This window comes from Gracilinanus agilis, chromosome 3 (assembly GCF_016433145.1).
Source record: "Gracilinanus agilis isolate LMUSP501 chromosome 3, AgileGrace, whole genome shotgun sequence".
In the NCBI taxonomy this organism is placed as follows: domain Eukaryota; kingdom Metazoa; phylum Chordata; class Mammalia; order Didelphimorphia; family Didelphidae; genus Gracilinanus; species Gracilinanus agilis.
The window spans coordinates 306,069,142-306,094,601 of NC_058132.1; the positions used below are offsets into that span (position 1 = coordinate 306,069,142).

General features: G+C 36.8%; 1 protein-coding gene across 3 annotated transcripts in view; it reads right to left on the reverse strand.

The window, feature by feature from the left end:
• Positions 1–25,460, reverse strand: part of CCDC93 (coiled-coil domain containing 93) — a 118,566-nt gene that overhangs the window by 90,048 nt on the left and 3,058 nt on the right. For 2 of the 3 annotated variants that reach the window (XM_044669915.1, XM_044669917.1), the window contains exons 2-7: positions 22,083–22,196; positions 17,084–17,178; positions 14,310–14,421; positions 11,847–11,945; positions 10,166–10,222; positions 389–489 (exon numbers count right to left, since the gene is read on the reverse strand). In XM_044669915.1, coding sequence (XP_044525850.1) covers positions 389–489; positions 10,166–10,222; positions 11,847–11,945; positions 14,310–14,421; positions 17,084–17,178; positions 22,083–22,196 — 578 coding nt within the window. Of the gene's footprint in view, positions 1–388; positions 490–10,165; positions 10,223–11,846; positions 11,946–14,309; positions 14,422–17,083; positions 17,255–22,082; positions 22,197–25,460 lie in introns of those variants that run through there. The other variant, XM_044669918.1, reaches the window with a different exon arrangement.

The window sequence follows — 25,460 nt, forward strand, 5'->3', positions numbered from 1 at the left end:
CAGAAGCATGAAATTTAAAAGCATCGGGAAGCTCTAAAAATGCCAACCAAACTCATTCCCTAAGGAGAAGGAAAAACAAAAAATCCTTGTAAAAGGCACAATTAGTTGTTCCACATTTATGATTACTATTTTGGGACAGGGATCTCAAATATGAATCCTGCAACATATGGCTCCACGAGGACCACAGAACATACTCACAGGAAATGTACAAAATTTGACACCAGAAGGAAAAATTCCAATGCTAGGCAATCTAATGATATAAAACTAAAGCTGAACACAGCTAATGTATCTAACTAACAAGCAGTTTAATGACAAGCTTCCAATTGAGGAGTTTAAATTGGAAACTTTTACTAGAGGAGAAAATAGCCTGGGTAGTGTCTTTTATTACCTGCCATATTCCAAAAGTGTAGTATGGACTCGAGATTCTTCATCTAGAAGCTCTTCAGCTCCCTTCTGACGCCTGTATTTCCGACGTGGCTTGTAAACATCCTGAAAAGCCAATCAGACATTCATGTAATCAAGCATAGAAAAGGCCACATCTGAGCTTTAAGGATACTCTAATGGTCCAAAAAAGTCTAGGATCTCACAGATGTGGGTGCCTCTCCCCATGATGCCATTTACAACCTATCTATCCATGCTGTCTTATCCTAAGTGACTACTGACCATGTCTTTCTCTATGTTTGCCACAGAGCGTTTACCTATTCTCATGGGAATTTTGTTCTCATTTTCTTTTTTTTTTTTTTTTAAACCCTTTAACTTCTGTGTATTGGCTCATAGGTGGAAGAGTGGTAAGGGTGGGCAATGGGGGTCAAGTGACTTGCCCAGGGTCACACAGCTGGGAAGTGTCTGAGGCCAGACTTGAACCTAGGACCTCCCGTCTCTAGGCCTAACTCTCAATCCACTGAGCTACCCAGCTGCCCCCTCTCATTTTCTTGACATAAAATGCATGCCAAAGAAGAAACCATCAGAAAAAAAAAGCAGCTGTTTTCATTTCTCCCAATGATTTCCCAAATCAAACATAGCATGATTTTTGCTTTGGATAATTTAATCCTAATCATGTGAATTTTCTGGTCATCTGATTTCTCTGATGAAGGCTTCATTTCTCAAATATATAAGGAATGAGCCAAATTTATAAAAATGAGAGCCATTCCCCAGTTGATAACTCGTCAAAGGATATGAACAGGTAGTTTTCAGAAGAAGAAATAAAAGCTATCAAAAGCTACATTAAAATGCTCTGCATCCCTGCTGATGAGAGAAATGCAAATTTAAATAACTGACAGAAAAGGAAAATGACAAATGTTGGAAAATATGTGGAAAAATTGGGACCCTAATATACTGTTGGTAAAGTTATAGACTAGTCCAACTAGAATAATTTGGAATTATTCCCAAAGGTTTATAAAACTGTGCATTTCCTTTGATCCAGAAATATCTTTATTGGGTCTGAATTTGAAATAGATTAAAGAAAAAAGAACCTATTTATGGAAAAAAATTTAGAGTAGTTGTTTTTGTGGTAGTAAGGAATTGAAGATGGAGAGGATGCCCATCCATTGGGGAATGCCTGAAAAAGTTGTGGTATATGGTTATAGATGGAATATCATTGTGCTTTAAGTTAATGATGAGCAGTATGGTTTCAGAAAAACTGGGAAGATTTATATGGATTCATGCAAAATAGAGTAAGCAGAACCATGAGAACATTGTACACAATAACAACAATATTGTAAGGATGAACAACTGTGAAAAACTCGGGTACTCTTATCAGGACAATGATTCAAGACAATTCCAAAGGATCTATGATAAAAAATGCTATCCACCTCTAGAGAAAGAACTGATGAAATTTGAATGCAGATTGAAGCATACTTAAAAAAAAAAAAACCTTTCTTTATTGTACTTGTTTTATTTTGTTTGTGTTTTCTTTAGCAACATGGCCAATATGGAAATAAGTTTTTCATGAATCCACCTCTACATTAGATAACAAATTGCTTACTTGCTCAATGAGAGGGAAGAAGCAGAAGAGAGGGAGATAACTTGGAACTCAAAAATATTTAATGATTTTTAGCATTTTTATGTGTAATTGGGAAATATTTAATGAGATAGATAAAACTGTATTTTTAAAAAGAAAATGTATGACATTGGACAATGTGAATGATTTAATTTCCACTGGGTTCTATTATTAGATCATTACTTTATAACTGAACCTAAATGGTCATCTAGTCAAACACACAAGAAAAGAAACTGGATTTTCTGGGAGAAAGAGAGAGAGAAAGAGAGAGAGAGAGAGCGAGAGAGAGAGAGAGAGAGAGCGCCAACAAAACAATGACTCACTGGCATAACCACTTTAAAAAATATATACAAACTTTCCTCCTAAAAAAGACAATATATGGTAAGAATGCTGTCCTTTCTACAAAATGATGATGTTACCAATCCATTCTCAGTAGGATGTAAGCTTAGTTGTTCCACAAAGGGCTGGGGGAGGGAGATTGAGCTAATCTGAACTATTTATATATTTTTGCCCAATCCCCTTGTGATCAGCAAAAAAACTGTCCTTGTAATATAAAAACACCATTTATTAGATAGGTGGTTAGAATTAAAAATGAAATCTAAAAACATGAAAGGGAAAGAGGTTTAATAGTATATACAGTCATCAAACCCACTGTCCTGTGTTATTTTTTAAAATGATGAAGGCTGGTATTAAGAGGAAAACTAATATTTTATTTAGGCCCATGTTGGTAGAATAAAATCGACCATGAGCCTGTAAAAATTTCAAATTGCTGCCTCAGCTATTACGTTCCCTACCTTCCCTCATCTTGTCTGCATAGCTAAAGAGAGCATGCGCTCAGGTAGCAAAGAGGAAGTCAGACCCGACTTCCCAATATTTAAAGCCAGGCTTTACCTTGAGGACATCATCCAAAACAGGAAACCAGTTGGACAAAATGGAAAATGTAGTTTCAAAGTCCCCCACATGTCCACAGGAAGTTGTCATATATCTACATATCTTGAGGCTTAATACCTCTAAAATGGAACCCTAGAAATTCTAAATAACACACCTGGGACTCACGGGCTCTTTTCTAACCAAATGGCATTAGCAATATCAATTGGACTTCTGAGGCCACAATAGTTGATTTAGGAGCTCTCCAAATTCAACTCCAAAGAACTATTAAAAAACACCTTGAAACAAATTCTAAAGTTGCAGAATCAACAAAAAAAATTGGGTGAAACAATTCTCCATCCCAAGACCATGGAGAAGGTTGGCAGGAAAGATCTGTCACACTAGGGTAAATGGGGAGTGGGCAGCATCCCAGCAAACTAGTAATAGGCTTTGCCTTAGCAAAGCCACCAGCAAGGCTTCTGAAGCCAACAACCAGGCAACCTCACTGTGCAGCCAGGCTCCCCTCACTCCACCAAGCAGCCAGACCATTCCCAAGCACTGGAGCAGGCCCCAGCAGAAGAAGTTTTGGACAATGACCCCTCCACCAGAGGTGCAGGTTGAAAAAGGGAACAAAAGGCAAAAAAACAAAACAAAACAAAAAAACAAAAAAACCTGGAGACAGGGAAGATCAAAACACAAACCCAGAGGATGACAACAATGTCAAAATGGATACATGAAGAAAGCCCCAAATGAAAACGTGAGATGGTGTTAGGCCCAAAAAGAACTCCTGGAGGAGCTCAAAAATAAGAGAGAGAGGATAAGAAATTGGAAAAGAAATGAGTGATACAAGAGAATCACTAAAAAAAGAGTCAATAGTTTGGAAAAGGAAGCACAAAAAAAATGGAAAAAGATTTACAAAAATTCACCGAAGGAAGCAATTTCAATCGAAGTAATTCACATTATCTATCAGATCACTTAAGGGAGCAAAATGGCAAATTTTGACATTTAATAGCAAAGAACCCACCACTGGAAACCAGATGTCAGGGGCTTCTTAGCCAAATGAAAAAAATTCTTCAAAAGTTGCTACATTGAGAGCCAGTGTTATTTCAGGGACAGAAAAATATTCTGTGAATCATGTTTATTGAACTAATAGATGAGTAAAAGCCTTGATATCATCATTTTAAAATCCATTCAATTTGATCAACATTTATCAAGCCCCTACTATGTGTAAGGAGCTGTGTTTGGCGCTGGAAATATAAACCAAAAAATGAAAAACTGTAGCAACACTGTCTCTTGCTACTTTGTAATTGTGCTCCAGCTAGATTGGTTCTCTGTCCTTGAATACATTATGTACATTTTTTAACCTCTATTCCTTTTCTAATGCAATTTTCCCAATCCAGAATATCCTACCCACCTTCTCACTACTTGCATGATTTCTATCTGTTTTTCCAGGACTTGCTAAAATCCCACTTTTGTTATGAAGAATTTTCCAATCATTTTTTCCTTGCATTAATCTCCTTAGAATTGACAGCCTTTTTTTCTCTATTCTGCACAAACTACTATTAGATTCTGCACAGTTTTGTATTACTCTCTAATTGTTTCTAATGAGAAGTCTTTCTCCATCAGATTGTAGGCTCCTTAGGCTTTTAGGGGTACTTTTAAAGTGTTATCTGTAGTTCTAGCCATAGAATAATGTTCAATATGCAGATGCTGATGTGGTGATAGGGTTAAATAAAACAGGTGCCTTTAACAAGTCAAAAAGTTATAAGAACTTTTAAATGTCCTACTTTATTCAAAAATTTTTTTTGAAAATGCATGTTTTCAAAAAACTGAATTCTATTTTCCTATTAACTCAATATTGTTGTTTCCAAAATATTCTATTTCCATTTCTTTCTTCCTTCCTTCCTTCCTTCCTTCCTTCCTTCCTTCCTTCCTTCCTTCCACTCTTACCTTCCGTCTTAGAATCAATATTATGTATTGGTTCCAAGGTAGAAGAGTGATAAGGGCTAGGAAATGGGGGTTAAGTGACTTGCCCAGGGTCACGCAGCTGGGAAGTGTCTGAGGCCAGATCTGAACCTAGGACCTCCCATCTCTAGGCTTGGCTCTCAATCCACTGAGCTACCCAGCTGCCCCCCTTTATTTCCATTTCTAAGGGATATTCATGTGGCACAATGACTCCTAATAGTTTGGCTTCAAGTTGCTCAGCCTCTGTCTAGTAGTTAATATTATCTGTGAGAAATTCAAAGAGCAGTAGGGGTGATGAGTATTTAAAGGGACCACTTTGTTAAAGCACAGAATTCCTTTTTAATGAGTAAATTAACTTTTAATTTATCAGTCCCATGCCTGGGAATGTGCATTGCTAGATTTTATTAAACCTGGACTCCCTAGAATCTATCTCACTTTAAGGCAATCTCAAAGTTCAAGATGCTACATGGGAAAAAATAGCATCTCTACTCACAACAAAACAGCTTTTGACCTGTACACTACTGTTCTCCAAAGAATCCCCAAAGGCTTAATTGACAAATCAATCTCATTGTCCCCTCAAGAGGCAGTGAAATGGCCCATATCTATTTGGTATTTTATACTCAAACGCTCTGATGAGCTAGGTTTTTCATAACCTACGCGAGTTCCTGTCTGAAACAAGGCAGTGTGAAAGTAAAAGATGTTCTATTAGCCAGATGGAGATCTCCATGGCTCATTTTCATTGTGGAATCTAAGTCTGAGTTTATCCTAAAGAAATTGAAGAGTCTTTAGCTAAAAGAACATTATAATTCTAAAATATATTCTCATCTATAGTCTATTAGTCACATGAATAGTATCTGCCTATTTCCTGGCTCTGAAGTGTATGTATTTATGTATGTATGTATGTATGTATGTATGTACACACAGAGCCTTACCTCCTGTCTTAGAATCAATACTATGTATTGGTTTCAAGGTAGAAGAACAATAAGAGCTGAGCAATTGGGGTTAAGTGACTTGCCCAGGATCCCACAGCTAGTAAGTATCTAAGGCCAGATTTGAATCCAGGACATCCAGACCTAGTGCTCTATACATTGATACCTAGCTGCCCTAAGTGTATGTATATATACATACATACCCTAAGTGCCCTAAGTGTATGTATATAAGTATATATATATATACTTTTTTTTTTAATGGAAGAAGCATGGATGCTGGAGGTTGAGAGTGGACACTGTTTCTTTTTTTAAAAAATGGAATGGGGAAGCAAGGTGTATCAGTGCATAGAGAGCCATGCCTAGATGTCCTGGATTTAAGTCTGATCTCATATACTTCCTAGGTGTGTGACCCTAAGCAAATCACTTAATCATAACTGCCTGGCCCTTGCCACTTTTCTGCCTTGGAACCAATATTTAGTAGGTTCTAAGACAGAAGGTAAGGGTTTAGGAAAAAAAGTAGAAGGGAAATTTTCAATATAAAACTATATTTTTTAAAGGTTCCAAAAAAAAGCAGATAGGAAGAGAGAGTCCTTTGCAGGCATGGAGGTCAACATGAACAAGGCATGGAGATGGGAGAAGGTAAAAGAGAAGAAGAATGAGTAGTAGTTTATCTTGCTAGAACACAGAAGTTGTGAATGTAGCCTTGTGAGAAGGCTATAACAGAGGGCTGGAGCCACTTTATCTTGGGTGCAGCAGAAAGCCACTGATGAGTTTTAAATAGAGGAGTGGTTTGCTCAGAGCAAAGTTTGGATAAGAAATTCCCTGGAATAACTAAAAGGAAGGTGGAAGTGGCAGTCATTTCTACAAGAAGGAAGATACTTATCAACAGAAAAGCTGCCTAGAGTGGTGGAATTTTGTCCAGACACCATCAAATCTTTTCCTTCTCACCCTTATTCACTGCTATCTTTTCCCTTTGATAAAAAGCAATGAAAGGGTTAATTCCAATGCTACTACCTATTCTCCAAGTGCCACCTCTTCTACCAAGACCATCCAAACTACTCAAAACCTAATGAATGTCTCTCTGAACTCTACAGACTTATTATTGTTACCACACAATTCTTACTACACTGATTCAAATCATATATTCTGTCTTCTGTTGTACACAATTTGGTTAAAGCCAATAATCTCATCTACCCAACTTGAATACAAACCTTGGAAGGCAGGGACCTTGTTTTATGCTACTTTGGTATCCCTTATGTTATCTAGCACAGTGATTAATGGGAACAATAACAAAAAAATTTGTTCAGATCCATTCAGAACAAGATGGGATACTATCTACCCCTTGGAGTACATGGTGTATAATTAACAGAAGTCAGAGAGTGAACAGAAGGGCTAAACTCTTATTTGCCCCTCTCTTATCCAACAAGAGTATTTTCTAAACTAGAAATGGTTCTACAAATACTAGAGCATGAAAATGAAGCCTGAGGCAGAAGAGAAGATAGGAAGAGAGCACCAAAATGCTTTAATGAGATCAAGTCTTTGGGATCAAACAAATTATGTCTTTGGATACAAAAAAAGTACAGTACCACTCTTCATTATCTTTGAAGTATTATACATGTTCTGAATGTGTTTCGAAGGTTAAATTCCCAAAAGAACTATTCTGACTGCAGAAATGATTATCCACAAGCTCAACCACTGACCAATTAGTGCCCTCAAATTTCAAAGTGAATTTTAAAAAAGAGATTTTACTGATATATGGAGCCTTTTGTATATAGAAACAAGAACAATTCAGTCTGAAATTTCATTGGTATTCACAACTGATCCTGTAATCTCCACACATATCCTGATGTTATCTTAATATGTCAACAGTTAGCCAGGGACCAAGAACTTTACAGAACTTTAAGAGTGCGCCTCACTAGAAAGGAACCAAGGGAACCTTGGCAGCTTTTGCTTTCACTGCACCTTTCATCTTTCAATGAAACACTGGTAATATCTACCACATAACTATCCATTTAGAGAACCTTTGTTCTGTTAAATATTAGGGTATGGATGAGAGAGCCTAATCACCTCCCCAGTCCTCGGATTTAGCCCCTTGATTCTAGGAATTTCAAGTAAATAGAAATTCTTTCCTGCCCTCTTTTCTGAGGAATGTGAAATAAGAAAACAATGAGAACAATTACATTTCTTGTATTTACTATACAACAGTAGGTCTAGGTAATACAACACAATTTCCTTGGAGCTTTTACTTTTAGTAACCTCAGAAACTGCACAGCAAATTTGTACCAATATTCAGTAGACATTCCAAAAGACAAATGGGGTTCTAGCAGCAAGAGTGTTTATTGGAAAGGAGGAAAAAATGCACAGAAGGGAGTAGTGATGTGGCTCTAAGGATTGAGGGGCAAGGGCTAAAGATGGGAGGTACTGAGTTCAAATGTAGCCTCAGATACTTCCTAGCTGTGTGATCCTGAGCAAGTTACTTAACTTCCTGGCCTAGCCCTTATAGTTCTTTTACTTTAGAACCAATAAACAGTATTGATTATAAGGCAGAAGTTAGGGTTTAAAAAAAGGGAGAGAGAACAGAAAATTTTACCCTATCTACATTCAAAAAGATTTTCATTAGTCTCTCCAGACACATATATACATTTAAATTCATATTAATAAATATTTTCAAAAATCACTCTACAAAATTATATGAATTAGGATAAATTTACATCACACTTTATTTTAATTTTCTCAAAGAAAAGAACTCTAACTTTCTAGCAGATTTTGTTCAATGTCACATTAGTAAGCAGGCAGGATTTTTTTTTAAAGTCACTTTCCTTGAGAGAAAAAATACACTTCTAGAAGACCAACATGGCAGAACTATTCTTCCTGAAAAGTTACACTTTTCCAGCCCTGACTTTTGCCACCATGATGACAAAGAGCAGAGATATTCTATTATTTACTTTTCTAGAACTGCTAAATAGTTTGGGTAAGAATGTGGGAGACATTTGCTTATTTAGTAATCTGATGTTCAACATTTGATAAAAGTTAGAGGCTTTTCAAAAGACATTGTTAAGGGTAAAGAAACAAAGGGAAATAAAAAGTTATCGACACAAAAAAGTAATATACATATATACATATAAAAAACCGGGGAGATGCCTACATATTAATGCTATGTTCATATTTTATTTAAAACTTTAAAAAGCACACACCAAATGCTCCAACCTACAAAAATATCTGACCAGCATCCCCTCTTCCAAAGGAAAAGTAAAGATGTAAAGAGTAAGAAAATCTGCATTTTTTTTTTTTTATCGCTGGCTCACCAAACATTTATTAGGTACCAATTATGTGAAAAGTAATTTCAGGAGGGACTGACAGAAGTATACAACCCATGTCCTCCACATTGGGAAGATATTTCTAACTATAGCTAACAACAGCTCTCCGGAAAACAAAACATGCTCCTGCTCTGAGAACACACCACTTAGAGGGCGTAGGATGGGCCAATGTTTGAAAAAGCTTGAGGCTTAGAGTCAGGAAGACTTGGGTTTGAATCCTACCTCTGACAGTTATGTATATGCAAGATAAGTCATTTATTTTATCTGTGCCTTAATTTTCTCTTCTGCAAAATGAGAGAATTGGACTTTTGTTGTCATTCAGCCATTTTTCGGTCTTTCTAACTCTTCACAAACATCCTTGAGGTTTTCTTAGCAAAGATACTGGAGTTGTTTATCATTTCCTTCTCCATCTCATTTGATAGATGAAGAAACTGAGGCAAACAAGGTTAAATTAGTTGCCCAACATCACATAACTTGTGTCTGAATTTGACTAGATAATCTCTAAGGTGCTTATAATCTTATAAAATCTCATGTGGTAGACTATCAAATCACACTAACATCACCAAATCCTTTGGTTCAAAGACTATTCCATCAGATTAATGCAGTTTTTATGAAGATAAAAAAATAGGCTGTAGTAATGCAAACAGATGATAAAAACTTAAAACAAATATACAATATCATAGGGTCTACTCTATTTAGACATTAGGAAAAGAAGTATTCTATTCATTATGAAAAACAAAATATAGTTTCAGCTGTCATTTTCCTCCTTAAATCCAAGATTGAAATAAATCAAAAATATAGCCAGTAAATCCTTGATAAAGGTTTTAGTCTGAAATATAAATCATATATATATGATCCTTTTCAAAGCAGAACCTGCTTTCACACTATGGGTCCCTTCTGGAACAACCCCAATAACAGGAAACATTTGGGTTTAATATAATTTAAATTAAAGAAATAATTCTTTCTTTATGATAGAAAATAAAAAGAAATAAAAAGAAATAACTTTTTCTTTCTATATAATTAAAGAAATAAAACAAAGAGTGCTCTGAACCAAACATCCTCTGAAGAACATAGATGAGAGAACTTACAAATATATCAGTAACTGTCTTGATGGATTTTTCTTTCCTTTGCAAGAAGTCATCATCCTGTAAGATAATTGACAGTTAAAAACCAAATGCAAAATAATAAAAACTCAACTGACAAATTAGCTTAGAAACTTGCCTTCCTAATTACTCCTTTGATAAAGAAAGCCCAATCAAAAAATATCATGGGAAAAGGCTAGTTTGCACAAAATACTTGGTGAGAGAAGTGGGTGCATGAGAGAGGTAGTCACATCTACCAAGCACCAAACCACCTTAAAAGCCCTGAACAGAAATGATACAATTCATGGATCTTAGGAAGAACCTATATGCATTAGGGAAGTCACAAGAGCAATGGCTTCAAGTTACTAAATTGGCTTGATTTGGTTTAAAGCACTCTCAAATCTCTTCCAAATGTTTGCTGTTGGGCTCACATTAAGTTGGCTGACTCTTTAGTATGGAACATTGGCTTCCTTGGGTTTCTTTACCTTTATTTCTGGCCCTTGTAAAGCCAAGCCATTCCCACCTTGCAGTTTCCTTTATCTCAGTTGAAAGTAAATTTTTTTTTAAACCTGTGACCTATATCTACCTTTCCACTTTCAGCTACCTCACCCCAGCCTTAAACCCAGCAACATCCTGTAGGGCAAAGGTTTTTAACCTTCTGAGGGTCATGGAGCCCTTTGGCAGCCTGGTGAAGCCTATGAACCCCTTCTCAGAAAAGTTTTAAAATGCATAAAGTACATAGGACTACAAAGGAAATGCCAAATTCAAAGGCCCCCTAAGATTTAGCCAAATGTCTTAGGTCAAGAGGTAAACGTGCCATAATCAGGGGTAGGATTCACCTCTAGGCCTTGTGTTATGAGATACTTGTGGATACACAGCTGACTCTACCTACTCTCAAACATACCAAGCAGGCATAATAAAATGAGGCAAAGAAGGATGACTCTGTCCTGCTTTTAGAATTCAATAATTCCTCTTTCTGGCACTCTTCTTGTTCGCCCTCTTACTTCTACATCTTGTCTGCCTAGATTTATTTACCTCCTCCCCTGCCTTAGCTGTCACTTAACCTCTCTGGGGCTAGGTTCCCTCATCTCTAAAATGAAGGGGTTCTTGACCCAGTGGCCTCCAAGATCCTTCCTACATCTAAATTCATGACTCTATGATCCTAGACCTATTTGCTTGGCTGACTCTTCTAAAGAGACTGGCCTATATTTGACTGCTTTCCTGCTTAGTTCTTTGGAACCCTTTCTGATGGCAGGACAGCTGTGCTTCATCTACGGTGAGGATGTTCATAGGAAAGGGGTATAATGGGGTCTTCAAAGTCTGCCCTTCCTCCCATTAAAATTATTCTTTGCTCTCTGCTCCTTCCGCCAGACACTAGGCTTAATAACTTGAAAACTTTGGGTCTACCTGTCTACTAAACCCTCAATGCCCATCCAGAGTACAAGGAGATCCAGGTTGCACACTGAAGATTGGACAGATTGGAGAAAAGATGTTGAATACTGTGTACCTGTAACTTAGACCCAAGCAAAGGGCTCTGATAATAGTACTTTAAGCACATATTCACTAAATATTACTGGGCATCACCTTTTTCCTCTTTTCTACCTGTTTTCCTGCCCCCTTCCTAAACAACCCTTCACAAGGCTGGAATTTCAACAATAACAAAAAGAAGGAAAAAAAAGGCACTGACCTCAGGGAGACTATAGGTTTTCTGAAACTGAGATATGGAATAGGATCGAATGTAGTCACCCATTTCTTCTCTGGTTTCTATGGCACGTTTCACCAACCACTAAAGAGGAAAATAGTGTCAAATATGTTAATATGGCTAAGATCTCATTGCAACAATTACCACTATAAAAAGGCCCCTAAATAACATTATTTCCATATTCTTGAAGATGATCCCCAATACCAGAACTTTATGACTGAGGCACAATTAATTCACTACAAAAAATTTTTGTTGCAGGGAATTTGGGATCTGAGTTTTAATCTTGGGACTGTCACTAGTTAGCTGTTTGTCTATGGGCAAGGTTCAAGAAGATTATCTAGGGTCACACTGCCATCAGAGGCAGAACTTCAGAAACCCAGTTCTCTCCTTACTATGGCAAAAGGCTACCTCTCAGTCATATCAATATATAATACAATAAAAAAACAAGATTCAGGAATTTGGAAGATGGAAAAAAGTATGGAGAGAATGTGAAAGTTCTTTCTCAGGACCTTCGCTGAGTTTATTCACTGAAAAAAGAAGCTGAGCATCAGCTCTATTTCATCTCCTGTCTTCTGTCTGACAGGAAACAAGATTTTTAGCAGTGTACCCATCAAAACAACATTTCACTACAATAAAACAATTTCGACATTCCATGGTATTCACTGAAATGGGCTCTCCTACATGGATTGTCTATATAAAGATTTTCTGAAACAATTAGAAAAAATATAGAACTCAATTCTATAAAATGTTTTAAATACTATACACACACACACACACAGAGGAGACAATGAGATAGCATAGGAAGAACATTATTTATCTCTGGAACCAGATCATCTGTGTCCAAATTCTATTTCTGATACACACTGCCTGTATGACGTTGGGTATGTTACCTCCCTGGGACTCAGTTTCCCCATCTGTAAAACCAAGGAGTTGAAGAGGATAGCTAGAGGTCCTGTCACACTAAGTCTATGAGACAATGAGACTCAAAACATTCATTTAATCTCCCCTGGCTCTCTAGCATGTATCAAGATAACAAACTCAGGAAAATATCACACCTTACTATCTTCACATCTGAGTAGTAAGAGAGAAAGCTAGTTGGTCAGATACCAATCTTTTCTGCCACTTTTAAATGCTACAATTTGTATCTCTCCCTTTCCTAATCTCAAATATGGAGATGACTGGTAAGAGTCACTCAAATACAAAAGATTCAAGGTTTCAGCCAGCCCCTGCCAGTGAGGACATGGAGAGCTGCGACACTCACTTTTAGTGACATGTCAGGAATCCCAGAAGCAAGCTCTTCCCTGCTCAGAAACTTCACTCCCAGATTTTACTCTGTCCTTTCTCTGACCTCAAAGACTCAGGAAAATAAAATGTTGGCACATTCCAGTAAGAAAGACTCGGGCTAGATCTCTTCTCTAGGCTGGGTTCACTGGGTTTTATGCAGAGGAAATAGGAAAAGACTCTGATTCTAGTCTTGGCTTAAGACTCAATATCTGTGTGCGTGGGTTCATGAAAGTCAACCTCTCTGGACCTTAGCTCCCCCAACTGCCAAAGAAAAACAATACTGCTTGAGCGACAGACACATCTGTCTTTGAGGGGCTGTAGTAAAGATCATGTAGATATGGTGCTTATGGTGCTCCATAAACACTGATCATTATTATGACTCTTGGACTATGTCCAGAGCATCTGAAGAGAGTCCCTTCGTGTCACTGGAAGCATCAAGGCTCATGAGCAATAAGAGAAAAACAAAGCCAGTGAGGGGCTAGCCAGAAGTTCATTTGCATGCTCCTTCCATCTCCACCAGAGCCAGAGGAAATCATTGCATATTCTCTCTCCAACACAAGGATCAGTATTCAACTTCCCCAGAAAAAAACAACCCTCTGTTGAATGTCCCATGTTAATGAGATGCATTTAAAAAAAGCATTTCCCCAAGAGCATCCTTCTTAGTAAGAACAGCAGCCAGCTCTGTCAATAACTAGACTCATTTATGTTAGAGGAACTGAAATAAAATAACAGCACAGAAAGAAGGGGCCTGAGGCCCGTAAGACTGTAAGTTACCTGAGGGCAGGCACTGCTTTTGTCTTTCTTTATATCCCTAGTGCTTGGCACAGAGCCTGGCACAAACTAACTCCTTAATCGATGCTGGCTGGCTTGATTTGACTACAACAGAGATTTCCAAACTCCTAAAAGTCTGTAAACTTTCCCTTTTAGAATATGAACTCTGAGAGCAGGGATAGTCTTTGTATCCTTCATGTTTAGCACAGTCTAAGGCATGGTAAGTATCTAATAAATGTTCTCTCATTTTATTCATTCATTTATTCATTCACTCACTCATTTATAAGTTATAGATAAAGTGCTTGTCTATGTTGGTTGAGTTTCTTATGCCAAAGAAATCAGACCCAGGTCCAGGCCCAATCTTCAACCCCTAATATACAGGAAGGTTCTTACCTGTACAACGGGAAATATATGAATAAAATCCAGCCCCTGGATCTGATGAGGCTCCAGGCGGTGTGGGCACTTCATCCTTGGCAGAACAGATACAATTTTTTCTGTCAGGGCACTATTGAAAGAAAAAAGCCAACAAAAAGCTGAAGAGGCAACAAGTGACCTTTGAAAAATCCCAAAGGAGCAGCTAAGTTGCTCAGTGGATGGAGCACCAGGCCTGAAGTCAAGAGGACCTGAGTTCAAATGTGGCCTCAGATACTTCCTAGCTGTGTGACCCTGGGCAAGTCACTTAACCCCAGTTGCGTAGCCTTTACCATTCTTCTACCTTAGAACCTATATTCAGTAACAATTCTAAGATGGAAGATAAGGGTTTTAAAAAAAAAAGAGACAATTTCTAAATAATATCTCCAATGAATAGGAAAGAATGGTCTTTACAGCAGGATGGTTTGGGGTTCATTATGGGAAGAAAAATGGTGGTCATGAGACAGTAGGCATCAAAGGAAACCAATAAATTTCCTACTTGTGAATCTTTTCAGATATGAATGGTAGAAGAGAGAAAGGCAACCATCTTCTATTTGAGATAGAAGTATAAGATGAATATAGATCTCTGTATATTTAGATTTAAAACATACATATATTTGTTTGTAAAAGTATGCATATCTTTCTCTAATAATTTAAAGGCAGTCTTGCTTGAAAGAGGTTCTCTAGAACTAGAAGTCCTAGGTTCCAGTGGCTAGACATTAGTCTTTAACAACTGAATGTGTTATAACGATCTATGTAAGGCAGGATTTTTTTCTTGTTTAAAAGACATTTCCTGAAGGAGAAAAGCTCCCTCTAGCGTCTGCAGTTTTCTTAGTTTGACAAAGATAACCACTTGGAATAATTCATCATTTATTCTGCAATCTAAAATGAAAACAAAATAAAAAGCAAAACCAAAAAAGAAACAAACAAGAAGCTGGGACTTCTTTCTCAGTTTCCTGCTCTTCAAACAGTCTTTGCACAGCTTCTCCAAAGGAGAATGTAACTATTTCATTCTCTAAGGTACCAGGAAAAGATATTTCACACCTTCCCAAAGTTTCCTGATTCTTTTATATGGTCTTTCTCTGAATCATATATTTTTCTTCTATAACTAATGTTCTTAGCACTTTATTAACAGTATTCTCAGGGATAGTGGAGAGAGATGAGCTTCTGGGCTAGAAGGAAGAGTTTGAGGAAATTCCAAGTTGAAAAGGACCTGAAAAGCCAACTTCTCTAAGTAACATGAGCAAGAAGCTACTCCTAATAAGTGGATACCTTTTCTTGACTATTTCAAGGGAAACCAACAGCAGTTCATTCCCCTTGTAGATAGCTCTAATTATTAGGAAACTTTTCCTCAATCTAAGCCTGAATTTATTTTTCTATAATTTCTACCATTACTCCTAAATTCTGCCCTTTAGGACCAAGCAGAATAAGCCTAATCCCTCTTTCATATGAGATCCTTCCAAATATATGAAGATGGCTATCCTCTAACCTAACCCTTTTATTTTACAGATAAGCAAAATGAAGCCCCACAAAATGACTTGTCTACAACCAAATGGCATACATAGTCAGGACTAGAAATTAAGATTCCTGATTTCTATCAGGTTGACACCATCATCTGAGCATCACTGGGGAAAGCCTTCTGTCCAAAAATAACAATACTACCTACAAACAGTTTCAATCTTTTGCATACCTAAAAAGGACAAAAGCTTGGTTGAAAGGGATTTAAATCCAAAGGTAGGTAATAGCTGGAAGGTTATTGCGGAAAACAGAAGCCTATATCAAGAGAAATTGGTGAGTCCAGAAGGAAACATTTAATACTAGGTTTACTTCCTTCTGTCCCCACATAAGATAAGCTTCTGGCTACCTTTCCACCACCAAATTGGCAAGTTTATTTACAGAGTATCTACTATGTACAAGGCACCATGCTAGTCTCTGTTTTTAAGGATTTAAAAGGATTCTCACATCAGTAGAAATAAGCTCAAGGATTACCAACTAAATTGTAGCTGTTTAATAAATGTTGACTGAATGAATATTAGCCTAAGCAGCATGTAATTAGGAAGGTAAATCTGTTGAATAAATTAATCAGTCATATAATACATTCCAAAGACAGATAAAGATGAATTTTGGATTATTCAATTCTTTGGGATTATCTGTGTCATTCAAGGGATAATACAACCATAGAATGTCAGAACTGGAAGACACTTTAGAGATCATTTAGCTTAAGCATCTCATTTTACAATGGGAGAAACTGAGGCCCAGAGAAAAGTGACTTGCCTAAGGAAACTCAGCCAATAAGTGACAGAAAGAACTAGAACATAGGTCTTCTGATCAATAAATACAAGAGGCCTGAATGTCATTTGAGGATGATTGAACTAGGTCCTTAGCAGGTTATTGGGAAGGTGTTCTTGGGCAGAAGGAATTTAGGATAAAAAGTCAAGTGTTTCTGTGAAAGGAAGGACAAAACTTCCCTCCCCACAATTCTTAACAACCTTTCCTACGTTATCCTCCCTAAACCCCCACCCCCACTATCTCCAAACAACCCTAGAGATGTCTCTTACCTCTCAGCTAAAGAGATCATAGAGACCTTGGTTATCTGTGTGTTCAGAAGGTAACAAAGATATGAGGAGTTCAGTGTATGAGACTTTTTTTATTGCGAGTTACACAAACCAATTTTGCATGATACAAGCTGAGTACTCTCCAGCCAATAAAAGGTATCATTCAGAATAGATCAATTTCATAAGCAATTAAGAACTTACATTTTTTGACCTATTGTAGAGTTTTCCTGAAAAAGTAAGTCGACATCTATATCAAAATTGCAGGTAGTAATACACCAAGTCATTCCTCCCACAACCTGGAAAACATAGGAAAAAATTAATATTTTCTTTTCAATTTTGGTGGAAAGGGCATAGGGGTGGGAGAAGAGGAGGTAAGGAATATTATTAACTGTTCTTACATAATCTACTTATGGTCTGCATATGTATGAATATAAAGAAAACATCTTTACTACTTTGCTTTATTACTTTACTTTAGTATTTTACTAAAGTCTTTACTACTTTAGTTATAATTCATCCAAACCACGGATTTGGATTAGTCACTCAGCATGTATTTGTAGAACTATTACTGTATGCTGAGATAAAAGAGAAATATATGCCATGATGTCTGCCCTGAAAGAACACATACAGCCTGGATGGGGAGGTGAGATTTATTCATAAGAAAAAGAAAATGATATGAGGAGAAATAAAATTCAAGCTGTCTCAGTTGACTCCAAAGCTGGAGATGTGCACTCTCCAGGGTAGGCTACAACATAATCCCAAGTGATGTATGATTAACCAATTAGATAAATGGGACAGATGGGCTACAGTCTACTTTCTCTACAATAGCCAATTACGGGCTTGACTATGGCACCCCTTTTGCTTATTAAATCAACAGTCTAGAACTTAGCTCCTCCAAGTGCAGGCTTTTTGTGGCTGTGCCTGGGCATTGTTCCCTCAGGCTGGTTATAACCCAACTGAAATCCAAGAAGTTGTGGCAGCTGTTTGAGTGGTACTGAACCCCAGCATCCCTACCCCTTGGGTCCGGATGCCTTGTTTCTGTGGCAGGGTTGAGTTCCATATTCAGAAGCAGTGACCAATGAGTAAAAAGACATTTATTTTTTGTTTTTGGTAGGACAGAATGAATTGCACAGAATGAGAAGGCATGGATGGATTGTAACCTGTAATGCAGATCTCATTACATTATCTTTTCTCCAAAATTACTGGACACTGTGGGCAGCTAGGAAGCTTGGCAGAATGAAAGCCAGGCTTGAAGAAAGGAGGTTCTGGGTTCAGATATGGCCTTAGACACTTCCTAGCTGTGTGACTTTGGGCAAGTTGCTTTCTACTGCCTAGCCCTTACTGCTCCTCTGCCTTGGAACCTCAGTACACATTTATAGATTTTAAGATGGAAGGTAAGGGGTTAAAAAAAAACAAAACTACTGAACAAGACTTCCAAATGCCTCTATTATTGCCCATAATTCTGTGTAGTTACTATCCCTATTCCTGATTAACTGGTTCATTCTCAGAGTTTGCTGAGACCTTATGTTCTGGGCATATGTGGAGAATAAGGGATAGTAAAATCAGAAGTCTAGAATTTTTCATAATAATAAATTATTACCAAAGATGTCCAATTATATTTGACTTGCTGAGAATTTACAAACTGTACACAATATAATTCAATAACAAACCCTTTTAAGTATCTGTTACATGTGTAATATAAGTACTCTACAGATTTGTGGGAATGCCTCAACAAATTTTTGAATCTAGAATTAAAGGTCACTCTCATTCTTGGCTAATAACTATTTGTTAGCCTCAACCCTAAGCCAAATTATGAAGTAGGTATCTTTGTAAGAAGGAAGGCACACTGATAAATGAACTTGATAAATGAACAGGCAATACTTCATATACTTTGGTACTAAAGTGGAATCTTTTGGGGCAGGATTCCTGAGTTTTTCAAATCACACTGCATAAGGTATCAGCTACTCCACCTATATGGGCCTGTCTCTACCTTTTATTTACCTTATATTTTTTAAAGCCAGTGTCTGAAAGACATTCATTTGGCAATCTTTTCCTTTTTCTCCTAGTTCACTTATATGGCTACTCTAGAGAAACTGTAACATCCATCATGTATGAAGATGATGCTACTCAGCCACTATCAGAAGGACAGTTGTTTTGAGTTCTCCAAAAGTTGGAATGAATGACAACAAGTCATCCACACTCCCAGTGCTCTTTCTAGCATGTGATGTAGATACAGCTTTAATTAATTTAATTAATAATTAATTTAAATTATTAAAATTCCACCAAGACTTTTGGGACACACAGTATTTGCCAAATGAGTAACCAAGATTAGGAGAAGAATTATTCAAATTATTTCTTTGCAGCACTTTCTTGCTCAAACACCTTAAATGATCCCTACTGCCTTTGAGATGAAGTTTTAACTCCTTAGTCAAGCACATAATCTGTAAAAATCTAGCTCCAACCTACCTTTCTTACCTCATCTCATTACATCTCTACAAAACGTCCTGCTTTGGCCAGACCAAACTTTTATTGCTGCAAGTCTATCCATTTACTGTTTACATTTATCATGTTATATTTCCTCTAATAGATCATAAGCTTCTTGAGGGTCACTGGCTGGTCCACTTTTGTTGTATATCCAGTACTGACCACAATGCACTGCACATAACTGATCATTAAGATTTATTCAGATGAAATTATTTGTGCCTCTGTGGACACCTCATCCCTCAGCATGGAATGCCTCCCCTTTTCTTTTCTGCCTATCCAAGTCCTATTCAATCCTTAAGAAATGGCTTGAGTCTCCCCTATGCAAAGCCTTCTTTAACCATTCAAGCTTAAAATTATTTCCCCTTTCTCTAAAGCCCTATTGGACTTACTGCATAATACTGTAAGTTATCATGTATATGCCTCAATGTACAACTAGATTATTATCTTATAATTAAGTAATATGTTAAATATATTATCATTATTATGTAAATACTTTTTTGCTCCCTCCATAGTGCCAAGAAGGAACTTACTAAAAATATATTTGTTTACTGATTGGATGTACTTAACAATGCTTTGATGAATGCTTAAGGTGTTCTAGGGTAGAAGCAATATCCTAAGACCCTGACCAATGAAAGCTAGGCTGGTTTTTCTTCAAAAAGCTCTAAAACTGTCCCCAAGGCTTACCGGTTGACTTCATTTCAAGATCATTACAGAAACACCCAGGACTTAAGGGCTGGAGCACCTGTCTCAGGCTTCTGATTATAGCTTAGCAACCTGACTAACACCAGCACAAGACAGCTGCTCTTAATAAAGATCCCTTTCCCTACCCTGAATGTTCTTCTCTAGCTCTAGGTAAACTTTCTTTTGTTAACTGTTAGAGGGTCTAGAGGTGTCTCATTTCATTCCCATCTCCAACCTAAGTCATCAGACTGAACTGATCAGCTCTGGGTCATGATACCCTCACAATAACCCTATGAAGTAGTTGGTACAAGTATAATTATCTTCCATTTATAGGTCAAAATGGTTAAGTAATTTGTCTAGAATCATAAAACTAGTGTTAGGGGCAGAACTTAAAACATAGGTTTTCTGACACTAAAAATGGGAGAGCTTCCACTCCATCAAACCGGATGTCATAAACACAGGAAAATTGGCTTTTTGGCTCTTTGTTATCTTTCCTTTCCGTGTCTTAAGGTTACATTCTGGGTCCATAGACAAAATTTTATGAAGGATACTAGCTAGGAAGGCACCTAGCTATTGTAGCTGGACCCTGGAGGAACCACATGTAGGGTTTTCCTCATTTAACTCTTAGAATTAGAATGGACTTTAGAGGTCATCTAAACATATTGTATGTACAAAAAGAAGAAAACTGAGGCAGGGCTGATGAGAAGTGGAATACAAGAGAAATATGAGGTGGGGAAAAGGGAGAATTAACCCCATTTCTGCTACAGATGAGGAAATTAAGGCTCTGAAAAGAAAAGTGACTTGCCCAAAATCATACAACTAATAAGTGGATTAGAGATATCTCAAGGAAAGTACATTGGGTCTTTTCCTAAGGCAGTAATTAAGGGGCATGGCCATATGATGCATCGAGGTCCTAAGGTTAGTGAGATCAAAAAGAACTGAGTAGCCTTGAAAAAACCTTGCTGGACATTATCAATTTGGGTAAATTGGGATACTTAAGAAAGACTGTATGGACTCTGAAACAATAATTCAGTACTATGTGAAACTGTTTCATTTTATCTTTAGTTGTTAGTAAAGGTCTTAGAACTGTGAGAGGGTAAGAAGTAGAATACAAGGGAAATATGAGGTGGCAAAATGGGAGAATTAACCCCATTTCTGCTATACTAAGAGGGATGAGGAGGGCCTGAATGCCATCATGGCTAATCAAATACTGATGACAGTAACTTAAAGAGAAAGTGCTCTCTCTGCCTTACCCTGACCTATACAGAGTAGAGACCCAGCTATGACTGAGATTAAAAAGAAGAAAACTGAGGCAGGGCTGATTTTGGGGTAAAGACCATAAGAACCAGTTCCTTTCTGCCTCGGGTTGTTTTTTTTTTATAAAACCTTTTAGCCAAAGGCGCTGGGATTATATTAATTACATACCACTTTTATTGGATGGTTCCTTAACTTTGTAGGGACTAATTAGATGATGGCTATACTATGTTTTCAATAACTCAACTAAGACAATTACACAAATAGCTTGCATTTAATGAACTTTTGCTAAAAATTTGTCTAAGGTAAAATCAAGAAGGAAGAAGGAAAAGGAAGAAAGGACAGACATGTTGGGGTAAATCCTTTACAAATCTATTATATTGGTTAAGTTGGGAAACACTGAACTATATAATAACCACGATCTCATCCAGTATACAAAACAATCTACAAATTTCTTGTGCCTCTCCAATTTGACCAATCCATGTAAGAGTAGAAGGTGCAACTTGTGTTTCTTTGTATATTTCACAGTCAGGTACGACCATGAAAATAGAAGCTGCTCAATAAATATTATTTATTTATAAAGGCAGTTATGTTAAAAAAACAAACAAACAAAAACAACAATCTGAAGACTTCTATAACAACTGAGAATTTGGTGGGGACTGGAAAACAGGGACAGAGAAACTGACAGAAAATAGGCAGAGAATAAGTTGGTAAAATGATTCTCTATTATCTTCCACTCCCAGTATCAATCACACTACTATGACACAAAGGACTTTCTTCTTACTTTGTCAAAGGGTGATAAACCTTTAATTCTTGCCCTGAAATATCCAGCTGCAACCAAGAGCTCCAAAATTTCTGTCAACTTGATATTTTGTTCTTCATCTTCTCTTGTTTCCACCTTAAGGAAGCCAAAAAAAAGAAAAAGTGAGATGGATGATTTATTTTCCTTTGATGTCAAGGTCTGACCACCAAGAAAACAATTACATGGATATATTACTATGTTACTGAGTAAGAAATAGGAGGAACTTAACTAAGTTCCTATTGCATACCCAGTACAGTAGTAGGACTTCAGTATAAGAAATACAATGATTGACCTACCTGTCCACAAGGAACTTAAAATTTAAACAGTTGGGGCAATAAGACAGATATAAAGCAATTACAAAATAATTCCAAGGAAACATATAAGTGACACAGATTACATACTTAAGCACTGAAGGAATACAGAACAAGAGAAAATTCATTATGGAATATGGTTGATCAGAAATGATTTCTCAAAAAGGACAAATTTTAAACTGGGCTTTGAAGCAATATCTAACTCAATTTTCCAGAGATTAATTATCTGTGGAGACCAAGGGGCTTTCCTATTCAACCAGCCAGCTTGATTGTCCCAAAAGTTGAAAGCCAGAATTGTGTACAAATATGTCTATGATGGTATTTTCCTTTGTATTTCTAAGGCAAATATAAAAGATATATTTGGCTTTCAAGCAATCTGATATGTGAAAATTTAAACAAAAAACTTTTGTTTAATTTAAAAAAAAAAACAAAAAAATTTACTTCATTTATTCTAATGGAAAAATGTTTTACATGATTACATATGTAAAATCTATATTAAATTGCTTATCTCAGGGAAGGTTAGGAGGGAGTCAGGGAGGGTGTAAAAGGAGAGAGTTTGGAACTCAAAACTTTAAAAAAAGTTTAAAAACTGTTTTTACATGTGAATAGGGGAAATAATATTATTTTAAAAATAAATAAATTGTTAAAAAAGAAAGAAACTCATACATTAACTCAGTAAACATTCAATGCCTACTATGTGAGAGGTACTTTGTAGAGTGAGGATACAAATATTCAGTTTGATGAACATTCATTAAGTACCTCCTCCGCTCATAGCACCATTCCAAGTAAAGAAATTTGTGGGCACAACTAAGTCTAAAGATTCAAATGAGGAATCACAAAATGAAAGGGTCAAAGAGGCAAGAGCATAACCATGGCTATGCAGTAACTATGACATGGTCAGTATCCTCGAAGCCATCAAATAATCTTTTACTGTTTTTATTAACGGTCTCTCCTCTCTTTCCAATCCAATTTTTAAAAAAAGAATGTTTAAATCTAGCACCCAGATGCCCACTCACTTTTGGATTTTCCCCTTTCTCTCCACATCCAACAGGTTTTTGAATACATTTTTTATTACTACTTTGTAATATTTCTTTATATTCCTACCCCTAGCTAGAATTCTAATTACTTCACATTTGAATTCCAAGACCACCCTCAACCAATCTATCCTGTTCCTGACTGGCAGACTGCTCTTCCTAAATCGCCACTTTACTACTCCCTATTCAAAAATTTCTGATGGCTCTCTACAGTCTGTGGGATAAAGTTCAGCTGTGTTACAGTGGAAAGTTCATAAGATATGAATGTAAATCCCAGTTCTGACATACTTAATCTACCTGAGCCTCATTTTCCTCCGGTATAAAATGGGAATAATATGTGCACTGAGGAAACTACTTGATAAATCTTTGAACACTATATAATTGAGTCATTATCTCTTCCTATTCTTTTGTCAGAGTCCTTTGTACTAAGTAGACAGACTGTCTTACCTGATACTATCTCTGCTCAGTCTGGTCTGTATATACTTCCCTAACTGCTTTGTAGAAGATTTCAATCCTTTAAGGCTTAGCTTAAAAATTCCTTTTCAATAAGACTTTCCCTGATCACTCCAAATTCATTCATCTCTCCATTTTCTGAAACTCCTATGTAGGACTGGATTGTCTATTCCTCACTTAAGCCTTGATTCAATGTCCTTAATTCTCCTCCTCCTTGGAGGCCCCATTCTCATGCTTATTGACTCAATCAATCCCTAGTAACATTATTTTAGGAAGGGTCCATGCTTCACCTCAGTAACAACTGCCATCTAGTAGAAGTAGATCAAGGATACACAAAAGATGTCATTGCTGGAAGCAACAGTTATGCAGATCTAGAAAAGGGGTGTCAAAATCAAACAGAACTCCCTGCCAGCAGTATAATGATTTAGAAAACCACAGATTAACATTATCTATATTTGACTGTACTTTTATTTATTTTGTTAAATATATTCAAATTACATTTTAATCTAGTTAATGTCTGCATAGCTTGACACTTTTGGTCTAGAGCAGAGATGGGCAAACTTTTTAAAGAGGGGGCCAAAGGAAAGGAAATGCTCATCTGTCAGTCGGTTTCTAAGGCAACTCTTTCGAAATTTCATTGTATTGTATCCTACTCATTGTATTCATCAGATTAGGAATAATGTCATGCAGCTGGCCAGATAGAACATTTCAGGGGGCCCTCATCTGGCCCTCCAGCAGTAGTTTGCCCATCACTGATCTAGAGGGATCAATTATCAAGATCTAGAAAGAAAAGAGGCTATCAAAAATGGTGTGAGGGAATCAGAGCTCATTACAAATAAAAGGCGAGTGCTTAAGAAAATAGCATTTACTAATAATCTATGTGGCTGGTTTTTTTTATTTCTATAAAATTTTTTATGAGAAAAATTTACATTTTTCTTGTACATATATTAAAAGCACCTTTAATGATGACATAAGAAGTAACAGACTGAGACAAATAATATTCTAACTAGGCTATATCATTACCATCACAAAATTGGCTGAGGTACATAGAATATAAGATTTCACTTTGCTTATTGTAATGCCACCTTAAGGATTTTCTCCAAGATTTCTCCAAGATCTGGGACACACATTAAAATCACAAAATTTCAACTTTTTTGGTGACCCTTTGATTATGAATATCCATTAAGGAATAAAGTGGGAATCAAAAAATCACAGATTTAGAGCTGGAATTACAGGCTATGCAGTCAGTCCATCATCTCAGTTTTTACAAGATGACAAAAATTGGGACTGAGGGTAGAAGCTGATGTGCCCAAGATCACACAGCTAAATTGCAAAGCCATAATTTAAGCTCAGGTCCTCTAACTCTAAATCCAGCGTCCTTTCCATTTTGACATGCTGTCTTGGTAAAAATGTTTACTAGGAAAAGGCATTTGTCAATAACATGAAGGATGCCTAGTGTAGAGTCCAAATCTAGAGGGATTCCCTCTAGTTAGTGATATCTTGCATATGAAAAGGTTTACAGATGGTAATCTAGGTCAATGCAAAGTCTCTAGAAAGAGATT